The sequence below is a fragment of the Eublepharis macularius genome, chromosome 11, assembly GCF_028583425.1.
Source record: "Eublepharis macularius isolate TG4126 chromosome 11, MPM_Emac_v1.0, whole genome shotgun sequence".
NCBI lineage: Eukaryota > Metazoa > Chordata > Lepidosauria > Squamata > Eublepharidae > Eublepharis > Eublepharis macularius.
The window spans coordinates 27,799,228-27,817,302 of record NC_072800.1 but is presented as its reverse complement, the minus strand read 5'-3'; the positions used below and the strand labels follow the sequence as shown (position 1 = coordinate 27,817,302).

General features: G+C 43.5%; 1 protein-coding gene across 1 annotated transcript; it reads right to left on the bottom strand.

Annotated features, from left to right (window-relative positions):
* Nucleotides 1–253: 253 nt before the first annotated feature.
* On the bottom strand, nt 254–13,880 carry RP9 (RP9 pre-mRNA splicing factor). The gene is made up of 6 exons (XM_054992025.1): nt 13,666–13,880; nt 9,980–10,010; nt 9,588–9,717; nt 7,922–8,013; nt 6,385–6,446; nt 254–5,009 (listed from the first exon to the last, which is right to left on the bottom strand). Exons 1-6 carry the CDS (start codon nt 13,854–13,856, stop codon nt 4,823–4,825), a joined length of 693 nt encoding a protein of 230 aa, XP_054848000.1. The 5' UTR covers nt 13,857–13,880; the 3' UTR covers nt 254–4,822.
* Nucleotides 13,881–18,075: the final 4,195 nt, after the last annotated feature.

The window sequence follows — 18,075 nt, the reverse complement described above, 5'->3', positions numbered from 1 at the left end:
TCTGGGCATCCATTGCCTCCTGGACCAAAAGTCTCCCCTGACATACAGGATTCCAAGAGCAGCTGTGAATCACTAGAGTGGGCTCTCTGATTCAGGAGACTGCTGAATTTAGAAAGATTTACTAGATGTTTTAGAGGTTATAATGAAAGGAACCTAGATCTTGAGATGAGGGGGAGGAACACATAAATCTGAATCAGAGGATATGCATCTATAGTTCCATTTGACTATATTTTATTTAAAAATACACAGCTATTTGAATGGTGCATACAAAACTTGACACATTGTATTGCATTAAATGTGTACAGCATAGAACGGAAAACCTAGATACTTGGAACCGATGGATTGTACATCTTGCAACATAGATAAGCAATGAGATTTTAAGTTTTACTGTACATTCCTTGGTTAATAGCTTTAATGGGAGTAAATCTGTACTTTAGCAGCTAAACATACCAATCTGTCCTTCATATTCTGAATCTGTCTGCATTAGGTACTGGGCTTATGTTCACAGCGAGATAATAAGTGTGCTTATATACTGCCCTTATGGACAGATTAGTGTCACACTAAGAGCAGTGAACAAAGTCAATGTTAGTATTATCCCCGCAATACAGCTGGGGAGCTGGGGCTGAGAGGGATTGCTTACCCAAGGCCACCTACAGAGTTCATGGCAGTAGTAGGAGCTGAACTAGCAAAATGTTGGCTCGGAACCCAGCCACTTAACCACTATGCTAGAGCAGCTCTGTAGATCTGTTTATATTGTGCCTAGTATTGTTTTGGAATAAAAGAATTATCTTGTGTCTGTGTGTGGGGGATTTCCTTTAAGGGATGCTGGGTAATCCTAGCAAAGTGGACTGAGATGAAGGCTTTAAATGCCTGGAAAAGCATTTTAATTGGCCCAACTATTGATATAGTTCTTACTGGGCTACAGAGGATACATGTGGAATAATGTTGCAAAAAGGAATACACCATTTAGAGTGGGTTTCTACCAGGATAACCATGTTTCATTCTCTGCAGCCCTGAATGTGACCTATCTTGAGGCATCTCTCATACGTAAGACTACAGGTGAATCTTGAGTCAATGAGTCTCTTTATGCTCAAGTGTAGGAAGATACAATGTTAGCTGGGAAACATAGTTTAAAGACAGAGGAAGGCTCTGTCAATTTCACATCTCTGCAGGCCAGTAGTTGTAAAAGACAGAGCCAGCAAAGATCTCTCCTCAGAGAGTTTAATTTCATCTTTTCCTCCCAAAAGTCTCCCAGAAGGCTGTCAATTTCACTTCCCCTTGTGGAGGAGAAGATGAAATTAAGAAAATCTCTGAGGCTCTGTCCTTTTAAACTATCCTCCAGTAGAAAGGTGAAATTGACACTACGCTTCCTGGCTAACATTGTCTCCCTACACTTGAGTGTCCTCATGTAAGACATGTTATTTAGAGAGACTCAATCTTAAACTCATAGAATCCATTGCTAAAGAACAAGTGCATACTTAAAAAGAAGGAAATATTAACATTCCTTAATTTCTTTGTACAGTGTATGGAGCAAAAAGATCTCTCTATAAATGATGGTCAACAGAACTATGAAAGTGCTAATATTTCCGTGTATCATCCAGATCACTTATCTTTTGTAAGCAACTCAGCAAGATTTATTTTGCACTCCAAAGGCAAGGTTCCTGAGTACATGCTGGAAAATGAAATGTATTAAAGTCAGGCATTAAATTAAAGGTGTTTATTGTGTTGTTTAAAATACTATTAAAATTTAAAGTTGCACAAATCTGGTGTCTTGTAAGACTTATTGAAACCTATGTAGATGTGACTAACTTCAGTACTGAACAGCGGCAATCTTGAAAGGGCAGAAACGAATGAATGCATTCAGATGTCATAACATACTTGGTTTAAACTGCTTTGCAAGACCCCCTTATTGCCATGCATAACAGACCACGATTTGTAAATCCCAGTTGTTTCTGCTTGCCTCATTTCCCATCTCCAAGGAGGCTCTTTGGGTGCTTTCTTAAGCTCTCATGTGCTGTTGGGCTGATGGCACAAGCCATGCCTCCTATCTGCCGATGACCATTGGTCTCCCTCTCCACTTAGCTGTTTAACTGAATGCCTGAACTTCTCAGCTGTGAAATGGTCCTTCTACTCCCCCAGCCTCCTTCTCTGTTACCATTTCATTGCCTCTTAAATTTCGCTTGGGGAGAGGCTGAAAACTCTGATGCATATTCTTGGCTGAGTGTCATCCCTAGTTGGCTGAGGGGGGGGGGAGTTGATGGGTGGAGGGTGCATCTTAAAAAGCACTTCTGAAAGGTGAAGGTCGCAGGTGCAGCAAGACTCTCTGTTGGTCGGTGCTTCCCTCTCTGTGTGGAGGAGGCTAAGAGGGACGGTGCTGTATGGGGTGGTTGTATTCAGACCTCCTGATAAACAGCAACTTTACCAGGTACAAACCATAGTCACTTTTAAAAACCAATGGGGAAAATATTTCAATTGGCCAGGTCACTGATGTTGATTTGAAAGATCCATTCTTCAACAGAAGAACTTCAAAGGGAGACTTCATGTGAAGCTGCTGAATTAGAATCTATCAGCAAATATGGCTCTATCCAATTAGCACCCCGTTGCAGTATTGTTTTCTTTGCATGCTACCGATCCTAAATCATTTTAGCAACACTAGCAGGACTGTGTTACGCTTTTTACTCTTTGGAGGGGAGTTCACTATACGAATTTTGTGAGTATTTGAACATTGCACAGAAATGTTACAGGCACTCTGTGTATCCGTGCATGTATATGTATGTCCACCGAGGACACACTTCATACATCTATGAAGTGGCCTCTAGACAATAAAAGCTTATGCCACTATAAATCTGTTGGTCTTTAAGTTGCCACAATATTCCTTTTTAATTTTTGCAGATGCATGAGATACTCTTTTATTAGACAAACCAGATGCAGCACTGATCAGTTCTAGTGTTCTTATAAGGCATCTTCCTATGCAAAAAAAAAAATCCAACATGACATAGAATCATTACATAAAGCTGGAATAATTTATAATAGTTCGCTGAAATTTCCCCAATATATCCAAACAATAAATCTTGCAAACCTGTATTACAGAAAATGTAGCTTATTTTTAAGGCTGTTTTGCAACAGCCAGTTTATTTGCTGTTGACCATATCCAAATATTAGCAAGATGGCTTTTAATGCTTGGGAATTCCATTTGATAGGGCAGTAGAATTATTTTAAATAGGGTGTTTAAAATCTACAGTCTGCAGGGGGGAATCACAACAGAAGTTGCAACAGATTTCTATTGCATTGGCTGGGATTCTTCAAATCCAAATGCTTTTATATAATGCAGCTGCAATAGAGCATTAACATTACTGCTTTTCCTTAGCTTCCCGTTCTGCCAAGTCTTTCTCCATCCAACAAAGACTTAGGTGGAATAATGCTGCAGAAGAACATCAGAGGATCCAACCAAATGTTCATGAATCTCGAGTTATATCATTTTGTCACAGCCAACACCGAGCACGGCACAACTGAAAGCTTGACATGACACTACCTCATATACATTAAGTTTTCAGATAACCGAATTATCAGAACAAGACCCAATCTTCTAGTTAACTCAGATGACACAGAGGATGAGGTTAAGCCTTGTATAATTTAAGCCACGTGCATCCCCCTCAGTTGTGTAGAGGGTCTGACCAAGTCTCGGGTGAACTGGGGAATTAAAACAGTCCTGGAGGAAGCCAAGCTGTACAGCCCTTGGAGTGCACAAGCCAAGCAGTGGCCGTGTGGGAAGGAGGCAATTGGTCAACTGACACCAATCATGGTTGCTCCCGAAAGGTCAGAGCCAAGCAGCTCCTGGCAGAGCGGCTGGGGCTTGGCTCTACTTTCTCCTGGCCACAAGTGGCCCTCAAGGAACTTTTCCAGTAAGTTAAAACAGCCAATCTACTCTTGAAATAAGGGTTTGATAACCACCAACTGTTTTCATAGATCCAAGTATGGAGCCACCACTGAAATTTCATGGAGCTTCCTACCATCCAGAGCTAGCAGAGCACGTCTGGCCAAGAAGGCGACAAGTTGTACAGGCCAGATTTAAGTTCAACGGGGCATAATCCTGTTTCCATCAAAATAAAATTGTAGTCACAAATCATCTCCTTGAATTACAAGGTACAAACCATGGTTTTTGAGAAGTCAAGATCAGTTTGTTGTGCTAAACAAGCATACTGTTCTCATTCAAAGTTCCGCAGTGTGAAATCCACACAAAATCCCGTTGTTCTGGCAGCCTCCAGCCTTTGTTTCAGAGCATGTAAGTCTTGTGGGCCAGAAATAACCCTTCTTAGCCTGCCATGTGCCACAGAGCAGAGATTTCGCTTTTCTGACTCTAAAGCAATTGTCCACCTGTATATTCTCCTAAACCACACAACCCAGAGGTTCTGGTGCATACCCAGTGGCAGTATTTTTGCAAGCTTCCCTATTAAAAACATCTCCCTTGCCCAACCTGGATCCCAGATTAACACATTGCTGCCAAATGGCTTCTAGCTTCTTAGCCTCTCTATATAAGGGTGTGCAAGCCAGTAGCCTCTAAAAAGGAAACTCACAAGGAAAACCAGCACATGCATACTGTAGGTAAATTCTTTTTCATAGTGGGTCTTGCACCAAACCATCAAATTGTTTTTTAAATCTTAACTGGGTGAAAAATGTAATACAAAGAGACAGTGGGAGAGCTTCTTGATAAGGCGACTTGCAAAATATGCCTGCAGATTGTACTGAAACGATTCCAAAGCTCTTTGAAGAGGATTTGGATGCTTCACAACACTTCAGAGTTTGTCACAGTGGCAACATCACCTCAGTCCGATTCTGACCTCCTATCTGATTTGGAAGATTTGTGCTTTCTTTTCTTCTTCTTCTTCGTCTCTTTTTTCTTTTTCTTTTTTTTGTGCTTTTCCTTACCCTCTGAAGAACTAGAACTGTTGCTGCTGCTGCTATCTTCATCTGAAGTGGAGTCTTCGAGCAGCTGCTTTAGCTGCTGTATCCTAAATGCACAAATGGACCCACAAGATTAAATTCTGCTCATTTTTTTTGCCTTGCTGGACAATCTCCTTGTTCCTTTTTGCTTAAATATAACCTTGACACTTGAGACACGGTAACTAGATTAATGACATCATAAATGGTGTTGTGTGTGTTTCCCCTTAAAATGGCACTGAATTTTGAAAGAATCAATAATGGAGAACCACTAGAGAACCTTGAGTTTTAAACCAGGACGTGATCAGTTCAAAAATCTCACATTTCCTCTCAGGAATTCAGAAACTGGTGTTAGGCAACCACTCTTTCTCAGCCCCAATCCCTCATCTGCAATATGGGCATAATGCGACTTACTGCATAATGCCAATCTGGTGAGTGGTTAAGAGTGGCAGGACTCTAATCTGGACAACTGGGTTTGATTCCCCACTTCTCCGCTTGAAGCCAGCTGGGTGACCTTGGGTCAGTCACAGCTCTCTCAGTGCTCTCTCAGCCCCACCCACCTCACAAGGTAACTGTTGTGGGGATAATAAGAACATACTTTGTAAACCACAACGAGTGAGTGTTAAGTTGTCCTGAAGGACAAACTTCAAAGAGCTTAGTGCAGGATGCATAATTATTCACTCCTGTGTTTTCTCTTTCCAACCCTAAGTTGTAGGTTAGGCTGAGAGAGTGAGCTTCATCCCACACTCAAAATTTGAACTCCAGTCTCCTCAGCTGCTCCAGCTGCTAAGCTACACAGGCACTCTATCGCATGTTTACCCCACCCATTCTGCACAGAGTTACGGGTGACACAAGGTGAGAATCCCTACGCTGCTGTGGAAGCTCACTGGGTGACCTTGGGCCAGCAACACGTCCTCAGCCTAACCTACCTCACAGGGTTGTTGTAAGGATAAGATGGAGGAGAGAAGAACAGTGCAAGCCACTTCAGGTCCCCACTGGGGAGAAAGGAGGAGTATGAAAGAGGCAATTAATTAATTAGTAAAATTCTGCAAACTATGCTAGGCTGAAAGAGTGGCTGGTCAAAGGTCAGCCAACAATTTTCATGGCAGAGTCAGAATTTGCACCTGCAACCACTGCACGGCACTGACTCCCTAATACTACAGGATCCCTATAAAGATTACAAAAGGTAATAGGTTGGATCCAACCAACTTTGCTACAGCTGAAAAAGGAAGGAAGGGTCCTCTTTGACCACCAAAAAAGGCTACGTTTGGGATCATGCATCCCAAATGTACAAAAGTCTTTTGGGATAGGCGCTCTAGTAGAGAGGGCAAGGTGAAGTGAAAAAATTGGCTGGATCCAACTCAATGTATATATGAAGCACTTTGAATGCTAGGAATGTACTATTATTCAATATGTGGATACATCTTAAAACAATGTCAGACTTACCGCATTTCTTTCTCATGACGCTTATTTTCCCTTATTATATCATACATCGGGTCTTCATGTGCCTTGAAGGGGAGGGAAAAAACCCTGAAAACTTATTTCTGCTTTGAATGAGGACCAAAAAAAAATGAACTCTAATCATATACGAAAGGTTTAGAATGCATTTGAAAGCAATCTTACATTTATTGAATTTCCAATATCTGAGCATTCAAATTTGTAATTTGTTCCTAAATTTTCTAGGTTTCGGTTGTTCCCAAGATGCCAGTCCATATAATCTGAGCCAACCCCCATTACAAGACAGGTTCCCTGGAAAGGTGGAATAAAAATTCTCTAAATAGATAATAATAATAATTTGTTAGTATTGTTTTTTTCTACACCAGGCTTCTAAATAACCCTTTCATTATCATCTGTTGGAAAAATAAAGTCAGAATACATCTGACATTTTTGTTGCCCAAATTTTTTCTTGGAGTGTGTGTGTGGGGGGTCTGGTCTTGTTTCTGGAGCAGGACAAGGCACCAGGAACTTCCATTGTTCCGTTCCTGAAATGTTTGAACTGCGTACCGGGCAGCTTGTTGCAGCTTAGAGTTTCCTCATTCAATAATGTCTTTTCCCTCTTCTATATTATTGATGTGCACATGTGGACGAGTGTCCTCGCAGTTGTGCCTGGCACTGTGTAATGTACGGGCTCAGTGAGAAAGGCGGACTATGAACAAATTAACTAGATAAATAAACAAACCTGGGTGGGCAGAGAAACATTGATGGGGTCAAACATAATACTATTAAGATTTGTTTTCATGTATTGTACAGGAGGGCAAATGCACAGTAGTAAAACGTTGCATTAAAAGCATCTCGATGCAAATCACATCACGATTGCTTTTTTGCAGAGTCCGATCAACATATCATGCCACAGGTGCTTATAATTTTCAAAGACGGAAACTGAAAGCTGCAACAAAAGGCTTTCCCTCCAATTCCCAATTAAGTTTAGAAATGATCCTTCTTAAACCAGAAATAAAGAGGAGTAGGACACCATGCAGAAAACTTCTGGTATAATATGACTTGGCTTCTAAGCAACACAAGCAGAATTGGGCTTAAAGCAGGCTACCTCCCAATCTCCCACCCCACCTCATCTTTCTATGTCCCCTTTTTGTTCCTGTGAGTCAGGGAACCCTAGAAACAACACTGTGGGCAAAGCGGGGTCTGCAGCCGAAGGGGAGAATTGGCAGAAATCATCCTTCCCTCCTCCACTAACAAATGTGCTTTTCCGTTGGTGGAACTGCAGCTGTGCCAATAGAACAGTAACTTGGGATCCTATAGGAATGGATAGGAGGAAATTTGCTCATCTCAGAGGTGCATTATCACCAAGAAACAAGATACAGAAGCTGTACTAAAGCTGGCTCTTTGCTTTTTATGGCTGCAAATGGATCACACAGATTTAAAAAAAACACTTCATGTTCATTAACTTAAGAAATTATTAAAATGCACCTTAGTCAGAATTATTAAATACATACACGCATTTTACATGCTGCAGTATTTAACTTACTACTCTGAATTGTTCAAGCTTCTGATTGCCTTTGATGAAGAAAGGACATTCTTTATCCCCTGTTCTGTGTCCGTAACGTTTACATCTCCAGCCTAAACACAAAAAAGTTTTAAAAGACATTTTAGAATAGCACACTGCAACTGAAAACAAAAAGAATTTCTGCAAGCTTTCTTTTCTTTTTAACACAGTGACAAAATCATGCTTGATTTTTGTTACACAGAGAATGGTTAATTTTTGCCTCCTGGGGAGTGCAGTGCAGTGGTTAGGGTGTCAGACTACATTAAGGAAAACCGAAGTTTAAATCCCTACTCTGCCATAAAGCTTACTGGGTGACCAGTCATTCTCTATCAGCCTAGCATACCTCACAGAGTGGTTGTGGGGGTAAAGCAGGGAAGAGACAACTACATAAGGGATGTTTCACTTGTATGTTCTTCTTACTACTGGCACCAATTGCTACTAAACTGTAGTGGTGGTGTGGCTATACTAACACAAAAAAATTGGCCCCGGCTGATCCCTCAACATCTGCCTAAATAAAGAAATTTACATATTACGCCTCAAAATACTCGGATTGAAGAAAATCTGGAGACAGATCACCGAGAACATGCTCACTGTTCAAACCTGATGAATAGGTGGGAGAAAGAAGCCTCAGGGAGCTGATCGGTCTACACCGATCATAATGGAGGCCTGTAGCACAAGTGCTGTCTCTCTAACCATGCCGCCTTTAAGATAGGAAAGAGGTAAATGGCTGCCTTAGCTATTCCCATTCTTAATAAACAACTGCTAGCTTTTTCAGGTACATTGTGAGTAGCAGCACTGTCATGTTTATTTGCTGTTGCTACGTGATCTGGGACTGGACCTCTCCACTCTCTCAGTAGCCATTTTGATGTAGAATCTACTGTCCCCTGAGCAGGAGACAAAGACAAGAGAGAAAAGCGACCGCTACTGCTGTCTCTAGCCAACAACTCTACCACCTAGAACTGCTCCCACAACAGGCTATAATGAATCAGAGGTATCATGTTTTTATACAGGGCAGGGAGTTCTAGGATTTTTTTTTGTCTATTTACAGCCGGAAATCTGAGAAGACAGAAGGTGAATGAAATGTGAACATTTTGAGAGAAAAAGACATGAATACACTCATGAATAGAAATGAATTCTTTTAATTTTAATTTTCCACTTCATATTCTCAAACTGTTTGTTACTTTGATTATGTACCAGTGGGGTCAGAGAGATTTTATTTATTTCATTTATACCCCACCTTTCTCCCCAGTGAGGGCCCAATGTGGCTTACATAATTCTCCTCTCCTCCCTATTATCCTCACAACAACCCTGTGAGGTAGGTTACTCCAAGAGTATATGACTGGCCCAAGGTCACCCAGCAACTTTCATGACAGAATAGGGATTTGAACTTGTGCATCCCAGTTCCTAGTGTGATACTCTAACCACTACCCCACACTGACTCTCACAGATAGATAGATGTGACCGATGAAATTGTGGTAAGATGCTCCCAGTTCACAGGACAGGTTGGTATTTAGATAAAAAACTAATTGATCGTCACTATGAAGTCAATCGATACCTCACATTTTACAACACCTACTCTTTTTCCTGCCACATAATTTCTCCCTCCATATAAATGATGTAAAGAATTCTAGAAAACTCCAAGGCTTACACTGCATAACTTTCACCTCTTTCCCTAGCGGCATCCAGAGCCCCTTTGTCGGCGCGTGTGCAAGGAATTCGCGTGCGTTTTCATTACCAGGCACATCAGGAATGCAGTCCTCTGGTTTTGTCTCATTTTCCTAGGACATGAGGGGAAACGCATCAGAATAAAGCTATGAGAATAAAATGAAGCAGCGGCCAAGAGAATTCTCTGTGGGAGAAGCAGTGGGTGCATTTTGCCTCATATTCTGATTTACGAGCAAATCGTTCCCACATAGTAAGCTCATCTCAGAGTATACTGGATCCAAAGAGAGAGCCTAATGATCATTTTTGTGAGATTAAAAAGCACCTTTAAAATGTCTCTGAAATATTAAAAAGAAGCATTATGGCATACCAACCTACCTTAATCAGCCCAGGAGGAAGTTTCTCATAGCTGAAAAAATAAAATAAAATAAAGCTCTATTAATACTTTTTAATACTTAAGCAAAGGGGAAATGAATATTCAATCAAACAGAAGGGGAGAGGAATAACTTTCCCCCATGTCACCTCAATATTTTCACTTCCTGTAACTTGAGAAAACTAACAGGAAACATGTCAGGGAAATGATCTGTTTATATTGCTACTGCTATTTCCAAAAAGCCAAAAAGATACCTTTTTACAAGTTATTCAGTTCTGCAGGTCAGGCTAAAATCAGGTCACAGAAACACTGTTCTAAAGTGGTCTCTTTCTTTTCTTGAAAGCGCTGCTGTTTTCTAGAAAATGACATCTTAATTTATTTCCATCTTTCCACAAAGGACAAAGTCATCGGCTTTTCACTATGGCCCCCACTGCAATATCACTCTGTCTCTTGAAAAACAAAATTCTGTGTCATTGATTTGAAACACAGATCTACTACCAGGCTTATCAAGGCTAGGCTCCATTATATCTATCACATTTTTACTCTGTCTTTTCGTTTAGGAGCCCAAAGTGGTTTAGTGATTCCATTCTGCAATCACTAAAGAATCTTAGGCTTAGAGGTCACCTCAAAAGTTTCGTGAGTGAGTGGGGATTTGAACCTGGGCGACCCAAACTGTAATTCAACAGTCTGGCTACTATACCAGACTGGTTCTCTGGCACATAGAAAAACTGTAATAATTTGGCAGAGGAACAGCTATGGCCTACAAAGTCAGTAGCAGTAATTATAGTGTTAAACAGGAAGCCTCTCAGGTCTCTGAATGGCCACCTCTCATCATCATGGATTGTTCTCCTCCAGCCAGTGTGGTGCAGTGGTTAGAGTGTCAGACTACGATCTGGGAGAGACAGGTTCAAATCTTCACTCTCCCATGGAACTCTCCTGCATAACCTCGGGCCAGTCACACATACTCCACCTAAACTACTTCACAGGATTGTTGTGAGAATAAAACAGAAAAGAGGAACATTATTGAAGTTACTTTAGGTCCCCACTGAGGATAAAAGCAGGGTATAAATAAAGCAAGCAAATAAATAAATAAATAAATAAAGGCCTGCCCAAGCTATTGGACCATCACTTAACATGCACAGAAAGCACAATGGGTGATAAGGAGAGAAGGGCCTTCTCAGGAACACCCTTCCAAGGGAAGTTTGTGTAGCACCGTCTCTCCTGCTCTCATTGGTTGCTGAAAACGGCTCTTTTACAAAATGCCTTCTGCTTTTTCCTGCAGAACTATGCAGCTGTTAGTTATGATAAATACCGGCTACCAGTCATTGTTTTCAAATGCCTTGTAAATCTGCTGTAACCTGCCTCGGGAATATTATTTATTCAATACATTTTAATCCTGCCCTTCCTTCAAGTAGTTGAGGCGTTAGGCTGAGGTAGGCTAGGCTGAGAGAGCTAAACTACATGACGTATTTGGTCATGAGCAGGGCTTTCTTTCAGCTGGAATGCGGTGGAACGGAGTTCCGGAACCTCTTGAAAATGGTCACATGGCTGGTGGCCCCACCCCCTGATCTCCAGACAGAGGGGAGTTTAGATTGCCCTCCGCACCGCTGAGCGGCGCGGAGGGCAATCTCAACTCCCCTCTGTCTGGAGATCAGGGGGCGGGGCCACCAGCCATGTGACCACTTTCTCCAAGGGCAACTCACTGAGTTCCACCACGTCTTTTCCCAGAAAAAAAGCCCCCGTCATGAGTATACTATTCAGTGCATGCGCAGCCTCCCTCTCCCCCACCTCCCCGGTAAGGCAAAAAGCTCCATCGCTGTGCAGCCACAGGATCCCCATGGCTGGAGGTAGAAGAGCTACTTGAAGCAAGCAGGTGATGGGTGTGAATGAAAGAAGATGGGACAGGAGGGATCTTGTCAGGTTCCCCATCGACAGCACCTGGGTAACAGACACTAATAGGAGGGAGCTGTATTTTAAGTATATCCTGCAATGTTTTGCATCTAAATAGTTTAGATTTTATTTCTGCTTGCTAAGGTGGGGTTCTTTGATAATTGCTACTGTGAATTTAAATGCAGGCCTCTGAAGAGAGAGGGAAGGGGGGGCTGGATGGGTGAATAGAGCGTAATCTGGTTAGACGGTAGCTGTACCCTGATAGCGGTATACAGGGGCGGCGCAAGGGTTTGCGGCGCAAGTGAGCGCACAGGCCTGCGTGATGACGTCACACGTGACATCATCACGGGAGTGCACGCACACTGCTGCCGCCTCCGGCCCGATCGCTGCGGCGGGTGGCCTCCGAGCTCTCCCGCTCATTTGCCTGCGCCGCCGCAGATGCCTGTCCGCGGCAGCTGCGCCCGGCTGAGGGCTTGTGCTGGCGGCGGCGTGGGGCAGGAGGGATAGAAGGCTGCTGCTTTGTGGCGCGCGCTTCCGGCCCCCGCGCCTCCTCCGGCGCTCCCTCCAGCACCCCACACCTGAGGCCACCACCTACCTGGCCTCTATGGGCACTCTGGCCCGGGCTGTATACAAGGGGTCAGAGTGTGTTGCATTTTTGGCCAGTATGCTAAGAGAAAGTATTCATTCTGGTCAAAACAAGCAAACTATGTGGAGCCTGAGAGCGTTTGTGTTTTTTCTGAGAGAAAATATTTATTCTAGTTGAGTCAGGCAAACTGTGTGGAAGCCTGGATCAGTTTATGTGTATCTAAGAAAGAAAGATTAATCTATCTGGGTCAGGCAAGCTCTGTGGAAAGGCCTGGGTGAAACTATGTCTGTGTGGATGAAATGAGAGTTTAGTGTCCTAGCGAAGATCTGTGTTGAAAATTAGTCGGTGTGACTGAGTCAGTGAAAATACCTTTAAGAAGATATAATAATAATTGAAACCACCAACCTTAAGAACTATTCTAAAACCAATACCCTTATCAAAACTCAATCTTATGTTCTTATAAATAAATTCTACTTTATTTAAGCAAGAAAGATCCCTTTCCACCCCCTCACAACAACGCTCCCATACTGACCATTCTGTCAAACTACCATCTATAACAAGCCTTCCTATACACTAGTTAAACCAAAACAAAAGTCATTGGTGGCAGGGAAAACCTTTTGAGGGAGGCAGGGAGGCAGCAATATAAAGGCCACAAAACAAAAGAAAGAAGATTTCTCAAGGTAAAATCCTGAGTAAAGCAGACAACACCTGGAGCTCTGTGGAGAGGGAAAAAAGGTGTTGGCTGTAACCGCCTGAGATAAAAGTTTAAGGTAAAGTAAGGAGGATCCGGATTAAAGGCCCAAAGGCAAATGTTTAAAAAGTTTATAAAACAAACAGCAAATCATTACATAGGTATTATGTGTAAACGTGCGTTTCTGAATCTAAATAAGCATTAGGTAACTTTAGGGCAGATTTTGAACTCTGGCAGTGCTAAGGAGAGTTACTCCAGTCAAAGCCCATTCACTGGAGTAACTCTATTTACGACAGTAAAGAGTCCAGCAGCACCTTGAAGACTTTATAAAGTTGGTTAGTCTTAAAGGTGCTATTGGACTCTTTACTGTTTTGCGACTACAGACTAAAACTCGGGATCTGTTTACAATCGCACTGCGGGTCAGCCATAGATCCGCCCCCCCCCCGTTCTTTAGGGGCTGCCTGGGAATCCAGCGGCCCCCCGCTTGCCCTGCCCCTGCAAACCCCCCTCCCGCGCCCCCTTACAAGGACTCCAGGTGCTGGATCTGCTGGATCTGCTGCACCTCGCGCCTCTTCTTCTTCTGCTCTTTGCGGTCCAGCCCTTTGCTGCTGCTGCCGCTGGAGCTGCCGCTGCTGCCCGGCAAGGACTCGCTGTGGCTACGGTGCCTCTTCAGGCTGCCGCGCCTCTCCTGCTCGCCTCTGCTAGACAGGGACATGGTAACGGGCAGCAACGCCGGGCCAGAGGCAAGGAGGGAGGGACCGAGGCACCCGCCAGCCCGGCCCCCTCGTTTCACTTCCAGGCGAAGCCGAGGCAGGCACTTCCTCCGGCCGTCCTAGGCAGCGCCCCCTCCTTCTCCTCCTCCAGCGCAGCCGTCGCGCTTTCTTTCTACCGACGGGCGTTTTCCTACCGCCTTTCCTGCAATGGCGGCCGGGCGGCTCTCCTTGCCATGTTTTCTCCCCACAACCTGTTAGGTGGCCGCCCTCCGCCGAGACGGCGATTGGCCCAGGGAACTTCTTCGTGGGCAGAACGGGGACTTGGACCTGGATCTTCCAGAGACGAGTCTCGCCTAGGTTGCCAGTTCCAGGTTAGGAAATCCTGGAGATTTGGGGGTGCAGCCTGGAGAGGGCAGAGTTGGGGAGGGGAGGTCGGTTGGAAGAGTATAATGCCATGGAACCCACTCTCCGTTTTCGCCAGGGACAGTGATCTCTGCGGCCTGGAGGATCAGTTGTAATTCTGGGACATCTCCAGTCACCACCTGGAGGGAGGTATAACCCAAGCTCTCGATGCACTGTCACCGCTGCCCAGGCTGCTTTCACACATAACGCACTTTCAGCTCACTTTGCAACTCAGTGTGTGTGTGGGAAAGCAGCAGCCTCACACTGGAGTATAACTGTGTGTCAGAAATTGTGTGTTCAGATTGTTGAGCTGAACATGTCTGTGGGACGGAGGTTCTTTGATCATGTGGGCTGCAAGGCAGTGCTTCATTTGTACAATGGAGCAGGATGTAAGACCCACAGAATTTAGTGTGACTTGTTTCTCAGTAAACAAGCATAGCTGCATGTGTGCTGCCTGAAAAGGTGCTGGGGCTCAAGGCTTATCTAAGAACAGCCATAAGAACAGAAGAGTAGCCCCACCAAATTACATCATTTCGCTCAAAGTCCAGGGCTCCATTATTTCAATGCTGGCCAGATAGATGCTACAGGAAGCTGTCATAGAATCATAGAGTTGGAAGGGACCTCCAGGGTCATCTAGTCCAACTCCCTTCACAATGCAGGAAATTCACAACTCCCTCCCCCTCACGCCCCTTAGAGTCCGATGCCCCATGCCCAGAAGATGGCAGGATCCATGGCCTGGAGAAAATTGCTTCCTGTCCCCAAAGTGGAGAGCGGCATTATCCTGGGCATGTAAGAGAGGGCCACGAGAACTAAGCACTGACGTAACTCTTCCTGCCCTCCTTCTCATGATCTGCCTAGGTCTACCCTTGCCTGCTGACTACGTCCCCAGCATCTGACAGGTTCTGCCTCTGAACCCGGAGATCCCATCTGGCTAACGGCCAGCAACAGACCTATACTCCATCAGTTTGTTCAGTGTCCTTTTAAATCTATCTAAACCAGCAGTCATCAGCACATCTTGTGGCAGTGGGTTCCACAAGTCAGCTACCTATTGAATCTACAGCCAGCGAGTTTCACAGGCTGACCTCCCACACGCACAAACACTCTCGGAAGCCCTGTTCCCCCCACTGGCATTATATTGTACTTTCTCTCTGGAAGTATCTTCTCCCTACGCTTCCTATTTAGTGCAGGCACGCTCTGTAACTGTGGCTACTTTAACACAACAGAACGAATCTGTAGGTTGATGCAAGCAATGCCACTGCCAGGGCTTAACTTACACCAAGTTTGCAAGGGATTAACCTAGCATTAGCAGCCAATGTCACAGTTTGACCCCCAGAACGTATGAAGTAAGGATAGATTACTGTGCTCTTAAAAAATGTTCAGAATGCATTTCTTTCACCGTTGAATAAGACAGATAAGATTTGAATGGGCTAAGTTTGAATGAAACTGAGTACAACTTCCTTATCAGAGTTTCCACGCAGAATTGAATCACAGCATATCTTTTTCTAGCCAGTTTGCGCTGCACAGTGGCGTGCTGAGAACGCTGCATCTTGTGTCACCACCCAGTTACCCTGCCCCATAGTTTTTTTTAAATATACAAAGTACAATATGTACTGTCTGCAATCCTTCCTCCAGCTTCCTGCCACAATTGCATCAGCAGGAAAATCTAGTGTGGACCCATCTTAGGTCACTGTATCAAGAAAAATTATAGTGAGATTTTCTAATAACATACTGTTTTAACAAATGCTTATTATTATTTCAAATGTATCTCTTCTTTAGACTGAAATTTAATCCTGCTATTTGGTGTCATACTGAAGTAAAAGTTTATAGATTTGCCCCAGCATATGGTTCTTCCGATAGGTAATTATCTTTTCAAAATCAGTCAAATCCCTCAGTTGGCCTCTATAATCATAAAGAGCTTCCTTTAATCTTGAGGTTGCCTAAGATGTAACCAAAACTTGTGGAACTTTAAAGGATTTCATGAATTCATGTTGGCATATGTTTTCGTAAGCCAAAACCCACTTCATCTGATGCATGTAGTATTATGTATATTCAGTGGCAGAAATGTATATGTAGGTAAAAAACAGAAGAGTGTGTGGATGTGTGGAGGGGGAAGGGCAGATTACAGAAGCAATCTAAAAGATAAGTGTGTTACATGACCGCAGAAGGAAAAAATGAAAGCATTTTATTTAATTATTTATATTATTTACAGTCCATCTTTCTCACTGGACTCAAGGTGGATCACACAGGATAAGTCAATGCAATCAACAGCATGGGACATTGAACAGACAGTGTAATAGCGTTTGACTTGTAGAACTCTGGAACCAACCAGAGATTAGAAACAGTCGAAATTAACATGACATAATAAACAATGCAAAAATTACAGACTGGGGACCAATTACAACAGCAGATAATAAGTATATATAGTGGTATAGTCTACAGTCCCTCCCTAACCAAGCTTGTCTCTAAATCATTTTGTTACAGTATAGCCCTATTTGGGAAGGGAAGGTGGCATGGTGTAGCCCGATCTCATTAGAACTTGGAAGCTAAGCTGGGTCAGTACTTGGGACCGGTGACCACCGAGGAAAACTCTGCAGAGGAAGGCAATGGGAAACCACCTCTGCTTCTCACTTGCCTTGAAAGCCTTTTGCTGGGGTAGACATAAGTTGATTGAGACTTGATGGCACACACAAACACATCCCTATTTACTGTGCAAAATGCCTCTTGAATAATTCCATTTTGCATAATCTGAAGAAAGCTAGGAAGGTGGGAGCCCTCCTGACCTCAGCAGCTCGTAATTCCATATGATGAGGGGGGCCACCACAGAGAACATGCTCGAATAGGCAGTTGCTGATTTTGCCCATTTGTGGTGGCACCTGCAAGGCCATGCTCAGATGAGCAAAGCTGTCATGTTGGAGAATGAGGAAGAGGTGGTCCCACAGATACGGGGAACCAAGGCTGCATCAGGATAAACAATCCAGTCAGAGTGGGTACAATCCACTGCCTACAGGTGATGAGGTAGCAAAGCAAGGTTAATAGTATGCATAAACCTGTGAGGGTTAATTATTTTCTAAAGTGAGCCAGCCACTCATAGTCCCTATTGAGTGCAAGTCTGATAGCTGAGGGTAAGGTCCAGCTCTGAAATTTTAAATATGGAAGATTTTAAGGCTGTTACTTGAGAGTCCAGTGAAGCTGAAACTCTCTCGTGCAGGTTTCTGTGTTTTCATTTTTAGTATCTGGTTTTTGTTTATCTTTTCACAAAGATCCAGTCCAGCTGGGACAATGTAAATAGCAGAAGGCTGTTGCATGAGAACACGGGTCAAATAAAGAGAAAATGCAGATTTCTGATTGGCGCCTGTATCATCCCAGCCAACATTGAAAGCTGAAATATGAACCTATTTTTATAAAGAGAGAGACACACACAGGAATAGGTGTAGCTTTGTACTTTAATGTGACAAGAAAAAGGACCCAACTTCACACTCATAAATTACTCCCATTGATTTTTATGGAACAGAGTGAATGGGCTGCAGTCTAGGACATTGTAAATTGGGGGAAATGCCTATCCCCAAACACTGAGGTCACTACAGAAAGAGAGAGAATTTAGTCTGTACTCCAACAATGTCCCTGAGCGTACCTATGTACTTTCCCCTATAAACCATTCACTTCTATGGAAAAAAATAAACTGCTGCAAATGCTTATGTCTCTGTACTCTTCCCAGTCCCACCCTAAGAATCATTTTCCCTCTAGAGGACCATCAAGTCATTACAAGAATATTTTTAAAAAACCCTATGTTAATTTCTTGACTCTCATTCAGTAGCACTT

Bases quoted from the DNA above. Each gene is read 5' to 3' on its own strand.
- RP9 (XM_054992025.1), bottom strand. From the start codon at position 13,856: ATGTCCCTGTCTAGCAGAGGCGAGCAGGAGAGGCGCGGCAGCCTGAAG. The intron at 6,447-7,921 runs GTAAGTTAAATA...CTCCCCTTCAAG, and splicing joins AGCTTGAACAATTCAGAGTA to GCACATGAAGACCCGATGTA. The intron at 5,010-6,384 runs GTAAGTCTGACA...TTGTGCATTTAG, and splicing joins CGTCATGAGAAAGAAATGCG to GATACAGCAGCTAAAGCAGC.